Source organism: Nicotiana sylvestris, chromosome 11, assembly GCF_000393655.2.
Source record: "Nicotiana sylvestris chromosome 11, ASM39365v2, whole genome shotgun sequence".
In the NCBI taxonomy this organism is placed as follows: Eukaryota; Viridiplantae; Streptophyta; class Magnoliopsida; order Solanales; family Solanaceae; genus Nicotiana; species Nicotiana sylvestris.
Window position 1 is genome coordinate 54,860,964 of NC_091067.1, and position 10,598 is coordinate 54,871,561.

The following is a 10,598-nucleotide window of genomic DNA, read 5'->3' on the forward strand; positions in this document are numbered from 1 at the left end:
TCGGGTAAAGATATGATGGCTAATTTTGATCGAACGAAATGGTTCGAGGACACTTAGGTTGTAATCTGGTTTCTAATCTGCCTACATATCCCTGGTTTTACAGGAATAAGGTTGTATGTAGTTCGCGATCCGTCGGCGAAATATGCCGATGGAGACTTTTCAAGAACGGACGCAATATTCAGGTTGGGGTGAATGGTTTGGAATCTGATAGGGCTGCGGGAACTGGAGCAGGATCGCTCCTGACGAGGTGGCCGTTGCTTGCTGGTTTACCTGCAAGTAAGCAATACAAGAATATATTGTGCGTAAATTTAAACATGATGCAAATTCCCGTTGGACCATGAAAGTTGTCTTTGGACGGTTAGGATGATGTCCTTAGACCATGACGTCCTGGGCCATGAAACGTATAATAAAGGATTCGCAAGCCATGAAATGATGCTCTCTGGCTATGAGAATGATGTCTCTGAACTATGATGCCTTTGAATAATGTTATGCAAAAGATAAAAAGGGTCCTCAGGCCATGAAATGGTGTTCTCGGGCTATGAGAATGGTGCCTCCGAAAAATGACGCCGTCGGATAATTTGGTGATCTTTCAGTCCATGAGATGCAGTGTTTGGCAATATTTCAGCCTATGCAATGCAGTAGGTGGCGATCTTTCAACCATGCAGATGTTAATAAGGTGGCGATCTTTCAGCCATGCAGATGTAAATAAGGTGGCGATCTTGCAGCCGATGCGAATGTAAATAAGGTGGCGATCTTCCAGCCGATGCGAATGTAAATAAGGTGGTGATCTTTCAGCCGATGCAAATGTAAATAAGGTGGTGATCTTTCAGCTGATGCAAATGTAAATAAGGTGGCGATCTTTCAGCTGACGCAAATGTAAATAAGGTAGCGATCTTTCAGCCAATGCGGATGGAGGTAGAGCTTAACCTTGGAAGGCAGAATGGTAGCCTTATGCAATGCAGAAATGCAGATGGAGATAGAGCTTAGTCTCGGAAGGCAGAATGGTATCCTTATGCAATATAGAAATGCAGATGGAGATAGAGCTTAGTCTCGGAAGGCAGAATGGTAGCCTTATGCAATGCAAGAATGCAGATAGATACAGAGCTTAGTATTGGAAGGCAAAACGGTAGCCTTATGCAAGAATTAAAAGGGCAAATGATAATATAATTTTCTTAGCTGATAGCGAATTGGGATATTGCGATTGTTGGGGACACTACGTGCGGATAGTAGCTGTGAGTAAGTGCAACGGTTCTGAGAGTTGTATTTCTAAGCAATGTGAGTCTCGTGAGTGTATAGTATATTTGATGTTTTTGCAACTAAAGTGCCTGCATCCGAAGAAAAATCATAAGTTTTTTAAGGGGGGGAGGTTAGTTTGTATCCCCGCTAGCTCTGCTTGACCTGCTTGGCTTTGATCTGGTGATACTGTACGTATCATTGGGGTAGCATTGCTAAACAAGGCAATTTTGGCAATAAACATGCATGATTTAGTAAAGGCATACATAAATACATAATTAAGAATAGGCTTTTTTAGATGAACCAACGACTGCGACGTGGTTCAAGACATTGCAACCTTTCTTGTTACGGAATTTTGAGGGTCCTCCTCAAAATTCTGCCCCAGTTTAATGGATTGATGCTTTCTACTGCTGCTAGCGATGCTTGGCTGAAATTAACTTCGGAATTTTGAGGGTCCTTCTCAAAATTCTGCCCCAGTTTCCATTTGCAGGGGGGAAATAAAAGTTTTATTGCATTGTGACCGAACCCATAAGGCTGCCTATGTATCCCCTCTTAAACGGGAATCAGGTCAGGCATAGTTCAAATTACATCATATGAGGAAAGCATAAAGATTACACATAGTAACGCTTGACTGCATCTGAATTGATCGGCTTCGGTCAGACTTCTCCATCCGTTTCTGTGAGTATGAGGGCTCCTCCTGTCAGAACCCGGTGAACCATGTATGGACCCTGCCAGTTGGGAGAGAATTTCCCCTTGGCTTCATCTTGATGCAAAAAAAAATTCTTTAACACTAGTTGCCCTGGTGTGAACTTTCTCATCTTGACTCTTTTGTTGAAGGCTCTGGACATTCTGTTTTGATAAAGTTGACCATGGCAAACTGCATTCATTCTCTTTACATCGATAAGAGCCAGCTGCTCGTAACGACTCTTCACCCACTCTGTATCGTCGAGCTCAGCTTCTTGTATGATCCTTAGGGAGGGAATTTCCACTTTGACAGGAATGACTGTCTTTGTACCATAAACCAGCATATATGGGGTTTCCCTGATTGATGTGCGGACTATGGTGTGATATCTCAGTAAAGCAAACGATAACTTCTTGTGACACTGTTTATGCTTCTCTATCATTTTCCTCAATATCTTCTTGATATTCTTATTGGTGGCTTCTACTACTCCGTTCATCTGAGGTCTGTAGGCTGTAGAATTCTTATGTCTGATCTTGAAGGTTTCACACATGGCTTTCATCAAGTCACTGTTGAGGTTGGAACCATTATTAGTGATGATTGACTCCGGAATCCCGAATCGACAGACGATGCGGTCGCGAACAAAGTCTGCCATGACTTTCTTAGTTACTGCTCTGTAAGATGCTGCTTCGACTCATTTGGTGAAATAGTCGATTGCTACTAGGATAAACTTGTGCCAGTTGGAAGCGGCAGGCTCGATTGGTCCAATAACATCCATTCCCCAGGTGGCGAATGACCATGGAGAGCTTGTTGTATTAAGCTCATTCGGAGGTACCTTTATCATGTCTACATGTATTTGGTAGTGGTGGAATTTTCGGACATACTAGATGCAGTCCATTTCCATAGTCATCCAAAAGTAACCAGCTCAGAGTATCTTCTTTGCTAAGACGAAGCCATTCATATGCAGACCGCAGGTCCCCGCCTGAATTTCCTCTAGTAGCCTGGATGTTTCCTTTGCATCGACATACCTTAGTAACCCCAAATCAGGAGTCCTCCTATACAGGATCCCTCCGCTGTGAAAGAAATTGTTGGACAACCTCCGAAGGGTGCGTTTCTGAGAAGGATTTGCAAGTTCTGGGTATTCTCCTTTCGTCAAATATTACTTGAGTCATGAAACCAAGGTTTTCCGTCTGCTTCTTCCTCAACACGAGCACAATAAGCTAGTTGATCATGGATCTTCACTGGAATGGGATCAATGAAGTTCTTGTTTGAATGTTGTATCATGGATGATAGGGTAGCCAATGCATCAACGCATTCATTCTAGACCCTGGGAACATGTTGGAATTCTGTCTTTATGAACCTCTTTCTCAATTCCTGTGCATAATGTAGATACGGTAGTATCTTGGAGTTCTTGGTTGCCTATTCTTCTCGTACCTAATGTATAAGCAAGTCTGAATCTCCAATCACTAGCAATTCTTGAATGTTCATGTTGATGGCCATCTTGAGACCTAAGATGCAAGCTTCGTACTTGGTCATATTGTTGGTGCACGGCAACGTGAGTTTGGCAGACACCAGATAATGCTGGCCGGTTTCGGATACCCGGACTGCTCCTATGCCAACTCCTTTGAAATTTGTTACTCCATCGAAAAACATTCTCCAACCATCATAGGATTCTACAATGTCTTCTCCTATGAACGATACCTCTTCGTTGGGAAAATACGTTTTCAAGGGTTCATATTCTCCGTCCACGGGATTTTCAGCAAGGTGATCTGCTAGTTCCTGTCCATTGATTTCCTTCTGAGTCACGTAGACAATGTCAAATTCACTCAATAGGATTTGCCACTTGGCTAGCTTGCCAGTGGAAATGGGCTTCTGAAAGATGTACTTCAAAGGATCCATCCTTGATATGAGATATGTAGTGTAAGCACAGAAGTAGTGCCTCAGCTTCTGAGCTACCCAAGTCAAAGCACAGCAGGTGCGTTCTAATAGAGAATACCGGGCCTCGTACGGGGTAAACTTCTTACTGAGATAATAAATGGCCTGCTCCTTCCTCCCTGTTTCATCAAGCTGCCCCAAAACGCAACTGAAAGCTCCGTCCAATACTACAAGGTAGAGTAATAAGGGTCTACCTGGCTTAGGCGGAACTAAGACTGGTGTTGTTGACAGGTATTCCTTGATTCTGTCGAAAGCTTTTTGGTAATAATTAGTCCATTTGGTAGCGGCGTCCTTCTTCAACATCTAAAAGATCGGCTCACAGATAACTGTAGATTGTGCTATGATTGGATGATGTAGTTAAGTCTCCCTAAGAAACTCATCACGTCCTTCTTGTTCTTTGGCGGTGACAATTCTTGAATAGCTTTGACCTTTGATGAATCTAGTTCTATTCCTTGGCGACTCACAATAAACCCAAGTAGTTTTCCAGTAGGAACCCCAAATGCACATTTTGCGGGATTTAGTTTCAGGTTGTACCTTCGCAATCTATTGAAAAACTTCCTCAAATCATCCATGTGATCAATGGCATTCTTGGACTTGATAATAACATCATCTACATACACCTCTATCTCCTTATGTATCATATCGTGGAAAATGGTAGTCATGGCCCTCATATAGGTGGCCCCTGCATTCTTTAACCCAAACGGCATCATCTTGTAACAGTACATTCCCCACGGTGTAATGAAAGCCGTTTTCTCAGCATCTTCTTCATCCATCCAGATCTGATGATACCCAGCGAAACAATCTACAAGTGATTTCAACTCATGCTTCACGCAATTGTCAATCAAGATGTATATGTTTGGCAAGGGGAAGTCGCCTTTCAGACTTGCCCGGTTGAGATCCTGGTAGTCGACACAGACTCTGACATTTCCGTCCTTCTTTGGTACTGGCACAATGTTTCTAACCATGTTGGCTATTCTACTACCCTAAGAACCTTGGCTTTGACTTGCTTAGTGACTTCTTCCTTGATTTTCAGACTCATGTCAGGCTTAAACTTTCTGAGCTTTTGGTTTACCGGTGGACATGTTGGATCGGTTGGCAGTTTGTGAGGCACAATAGATGTACTCAGCCTAGTCATGTCATCATACGACCAGGCGAATATGTGTATTCTGTGTATTCTTTCTTTTCTGATGGCGACAGGTGAATGATGATTTGTGTTTCCTTGACATTCTCCGCATCTCCCAAGTTGGCAACTTCGGTCTCATCCAGGTTGGACTTAGGTATGTTCTCAAAATTCTCAACTTCCTTAACAATCTCTTCTGGTATGTCATCTTCCTCTGAATATATGTCCATTTGTTGTGTTGTCTCGTTGCATGTCACTGTCATTGGTTCATCAAGATAAGTAATAGTAATGTTGTACAAGTAAAGTAATGAGAGAAAACAATAGTAATAAGTGTTGATTTATAAGAAATTCAAAATGCTTTGATAAATTACATAGTAATTGTTTTGAACATTAGAGATCTTATTGGAAGAATTGAAAACACTCGAAAAATAAAAAATCTTTTAGTAAATCAAAATAGTGCTTGTTTTAGCCATGCTACCCCGAGGCTCGTCGGACCCTGGTTGTCCTGATGGTCTAGTTATTGAGGCGTGCTCCTCTGCTTACGGCCTGTATGGAAGGTCCTTCCTCCCCCTCCTCCTCGAGAACAATACAACAACCCATGTCATTGTCCTCTAAGAACAAGTTTTTCACAGCTGCCAGTGCTTCCTCTTCTTTTGGCCTATAGATAACATCGGCCGGTTGGAAAGTCTGCTCCAAATGTGGTATTGGCTGCTCCAACGGATAGTAAGGACCGCACCATGGTGGCGACCAGTTGTTGAATTCTTCCTAGGTGTACTCATATCCCAAACCGAAAGTGGTGCCATGTTTCTTGAGTTTTATGGGCTTAGTGATTCCTTGGAGGTTCTTGCCAAGCCCCTTGCCAGGTTCGTACCCACACCAATTCAGTATACTCTCGATCTTGTTGTCCCACCATTTTTGTTTATCAACAGCATTCACTCGTTCAATGTGATGGTAAGTCTCTCCACCTAGCTTCTTTCTTCCCTCGATTGACGGAATGGTCTAGCGACTGTATATGGGGTTGCTACCGTCGCCGTGAATGATCACTTCCTGGTGGTTCCATTTAAACTTTACTGCCTGATGCAATGTTGATGCTATAACCCCAGCCATGGATCCATGGCCGTCCCAACAGTAGATTGTAAGATGTCGGCACGTCTATCACTTGGAAATCGACATCGAACCAAGTTGACCCCATTTGAAAACACAGACTAATTTCCCTAATAGTGGACCTTTGGGAACTGTAAAAGTCCTTCATGTTGATGGCTCCATCCTTTATCTCGTGTAGTCCCTTACCCAATTTTTTGAGCATTACCAACGAACAAATGTTAAGGCTAGAACCCCCATCAATCAGTATTCTGGTGATAAAGTAATCCTCGCATTGCATAGTGATGTGCAGTGCTTTGTTGTGCCCCAACCCTTCAGGCGGTAGCTCATCCTCATGAAAAGTAATTTTGTGACTCTCCAATACTTGTCCGACCATGTTAGCCATTTCTCCGCCAGTAATGTTGCTGGGTACATAGGCTTCACTCAGCACCTTCAACAGAGCATTCTTGTGTTCCTCTGAGTTTTGTAGCAAAGCAAGTATGGAGATTTGTGTTGGCGTTTTGTTCAACTGGTCGATGACCGAGTATTCCTTGGCCTGTATCTTTCTCCAAAGATCATCTGGACCAATTTCAATGATGGGCCGTCGATTGGAGACCTGTTTGCTTGACTTGGCTAGATGTTCAGGGGTATAAACTCTACTAGTTCTTGTCATACCCTATGCGGCAACAGTTTTCTCAGTCCTACCCTTGCCTTTTCTTCTTGCCTCAGCTGTATAGTCCCATGGTATATCCTTTGTATGGAATGGTGTCATGGTGGATATCTCCACTGGAATCGGTGTGGACATCTTCACTCCGAACGGAGCATGTGCTTTGAGAGGTAAAACTGCAACTTCAAATGGTGGAGGTGCATTTGCTGGAGTCACGAATTCGACCTCAATTGGTATTGGTGTCCTTGCAGTTGCTTCGAACTCAAGTGGCATAGACATGTTTACCTCAGCATCCCCAGACGGCTGAATCTAGACTATGATTGGATTAAGAGTAAGTATTAGTTTCTTTAGATCATCACCTTCTATGATCAATCCGATCAACCCCCTCAGGATCCCAATCATCCTCTATTTCGATCATATGAACGCCTCCACCCTTATGGTCTAGCAGAGGTTTATTGCGGACATTTGGAGCAGGTCCCTTTGCTACAATAATTTTGTTGTCAATCAGAACCTGGATCTTGTCTTTCAGAGAACGACATTCGTCGATGGTGTGTCCCTTCATGCCAGAATGGTATGCACAGGATTTGTTTTGATTAACCCATTGAGAAGGGTTCTCAAGGATTATGGCAGGGATAGGGGTGACATAACCAGCAGCATTAAGTCTCTCGTATAACTGGTCAATGGGTTCGGCAATGGCTGTAAACTGTTTAGGAGGTCTACGGTCAAAATTTGGTCGAGGTCTAGGAAAGTTTTGGCGTGTAGGGGGTGATTGATAGTGGGATGGTTGAGCATTGTAGGCTTGGTAGACAGGTGTTGGTTGGGAGTATCTGGGTGAAGTAGGCTGATATGTGGGTGGTGGAGTTTGGTAAGAGGGTGAGCGTGCTTGGTAATTTGGTGTAGGCTGATATGTAAGTGGAGGCATCGGATAGGTTTGGTATTTGATAGGAGATTTGGTTCTATGTGCAACCATTACGGCCCCTACGTCCCTTTTCTTGGACGCACCACCAGACTGTAAGGCCTTGTTTGTAGCTTTCAAGGCCTCAAAGTTCGTGACCATACCGCTTTTGATGCCCTCTTCGATCCTCTCACCCAGCTTGATGATGTCAGAAAATTTATGGCTTTCAATCAACATTAGTCGCTCGTAATACTGCGGTTCCTGAGCCCGGATGAAGAATGTGTTCATCTGTTCTTCCTCTAAGTTAGTTCTGACTTTAGCAGCTTCGGATCTCCAGCGAGTAGCATACTCACGGAATGTTTCTATGGGTTTCTTCTTTAGGTTCTGAATGTAGAACACATCTGGCGCATTTTCTGTGTTGAACCTGAACCTGTCCATGAAATCGGACGCCATACTCACCCAGTTTGGCCATTTCTTTGGGTCTCGGCTAATGTACCAAGATAGAGCATCTCCTTTCAGACTCCTCATGAAAAGCTTCATGCGGATCCTTTCGTCTTTCCCTACTCCGACTAGCTTGTCACAATATATTCTCAAATGGACCCTCGGATCACCTGTACCGTCAAACATCTCAAACTTCGGAGGTTTGTACCCCTCCAGTAGCTCAACATCTGGTTGTATGCAGATATCTTCATAGTTTAAACCCTCAATTCTCTTGCTTCCTTCGACGCCTTGGATTCGGCTAGTAATTTTCTTAAGTTTTTCAGACAGGTTCCTGACGAGCGAGTCTTTATCATCAGACTCGGGTGTAATTGAGATGGGTTGGGTGGACTGTGGCATGGTCTCCACATAGATGGGGGTGTTGAGATGGGTGTGAAAGTGGTCATTCGTGGAGTTCAAGGGTTCTGGGACGAGCAACAGAGTATTGGTGGAAGTTTGGCAGGTGTTGTAGTGGTGGTGAGGAACGGGATGGTTTTATGGCTTAGGGATATTTTGTGAGGTGTGGGGTTTTGAGTATTTGGGAAATTGACATCGGGAATAGTGAAGGAAAATGACAGATTTGCCAAATTCCGAACCGGATCAAGTTCTTCTTGGAATTTCAGCAGCTTTTGTTCAAGTTGGGATGCACTTTCCTTAGGAACCAGAGTACCATGACCATGAGCGACCTCTACCCGTTCAGTTGAGTTCTCCTTTCTAGAGTTGTTCACATCTTCCATCTTTCCTTTGTTTTTGTTTTTGACAGGACAAAGAGGAGGAGTGGGTGGAGGGCCCCTGGATCTCGTGGAATAAGATGATGTTGCCAGAGTGCACGAGCTAACCTTTGGGGAGGGGAATAAATAAACAAAAAGGTAACAAGTTAGTGAGGATTATAAGAAAATATTGCGATATTTAAACACATAGTGCAAGAATGTAAATCGTGTCCTATTTGGGAACCTCTTTGTGCTCGAGGTAGGCCTAGAGACAAATTAATTTGGAGAACTTAGAATGCTAAATGCCTTATTTTATTGATAAAAAGTAGACGAATCCCAAATCGACACTAAATAATAGGAAATAAAATATCACTTGTGGCCGTTGGCCTTATTACATTTCATAAAGCAAAAGAAAACTCCTATCTATTTGGTCCCAGAAGGACCTTCCTCAGGTTGATGCTCTCGATGATCAAACCAGCTCACGTAGGTTCACCAGTAAAAATGTCTTTGCCAGGTGTTCTCCTTTGTTTTCCTCAGCGTTCTGGCAGTCGACGACTCTCTTCCTCACTTTTCCTTCCAATTCCAGCAGACTGTATTCTAGATATTCCAACTTTTCGCTAGCTTTGGCGGCCCTCTCTTTCCACTCATTGATTTGGTCATTTGATGGAAGACTCCTCCACCAGTCTAGCAAGAGTGGGGGCGTACTAATCTTCCCGAAACTGGGGACCTCATTTTTCATTTTCTGCAAAACAAAAGGGTTAAGACCCTACCCCTACCAGACTCGACTATTTAACATCAACAATTAGCATGAAGCATTTAGTTCTCCCAATAAATGCACAGAACGTGGTGATGCCCGTTTGGGTTTAGGGAAACCTGGTGGACATTGGACAAGGCTATCTTAAAGAGTCATTATGCGGACAACATAACTGACTCGTCTAGGTTTGACCATGATGCATGCATAGTTAAACAAAGTAAGGTTTCTATGGGGTTTTAGACTAGTACCCTTGAGCGGACAACTCAAGGGGGAAATGCATGGAACCGTCGACTATACCGTTGATCGACTGGTTTTGCCGCAAATATGCCTTTTTTGTATTTAGGGGGTGATAATATCGGAAGAGCGCAACCACACATTATAAGCGTTGCTATGGTATTTTGTTTGGCATGAGTGGAATATGATGTTGAGCATGATTATGCAACAATTAAAGCAGGTTGTCACATATTTGCATGTTAGGAAAGCAGTAAATACAACAGTTTTTCATAATCTAAAGCGGTAGTAAAGGAAAGCAGCAAAGGAAAGAAACAAAAAGACAAGTCAATTTTGCAATCTAAAAGAAAATTGAATGCTTGAAAGAAATAAACAGATAATTGCGCATAAAGAAGCATAAATTCACAATAATAGTCTGAAATGGTAAAAGCCTAAAAATCCCCAGCAGAGTCGCCACGCTGTCGCTCCCCCTTTTTCTAGAGCGAAATAGGGTTTATGCATTTGGAGGGACAACTCATTCCTTTTGGGAATTGGGTTTGCATTTGAAGAGTCGCCACCTAATGATTTAAGGTGTATTAGGACATCAAAAGAGATTGATTTGAATAACCAGAGATAGGGTAGGGGCTTGAAATTATTCTAAGGGGAAGGTGTTAGGCACCGCTCAGAATCCACTAGTGTGGTTCCCGCCCAGACTATTGTGAACTTGGGTGTAATTAACATATAAGCAAATAAGGCTCAGATAAGAGGGGATTTCACATAATGGTTTGAAAGTGAACAAAGTTTGAAAGAACAAGCTGATTTTAAAAGAAAGAGTTGA

The 10,598-nt window shown here is 43.0% G+C and overlaps 1 protein-coding gene across 1 annotated transcript; it reads right to left on the reverse strand.

The window, feature by feature from the left end:
• Positions 1-7,069: 7,069 nt before the first annotated feature.
• Positions 7,070-8,446, reverse strand: LOC138881049 (uncharacterized). The gene is made up of 2 exons (XM_070161249.1): positions 7,769-8,446; positions 7,070-7,270 (listed from the first exon to the last, which is right to left on the reverse strand). Exons 1-2 carry the CDS (start codon positions 8,444-8,446, stop codon positions 7,070-7,072), a joined length of 879 nt encoding a protein of 292 aa, XP_070017350.1.
• Positions 8,447-10,598: the final 2,152 nt, after the last annotated feature.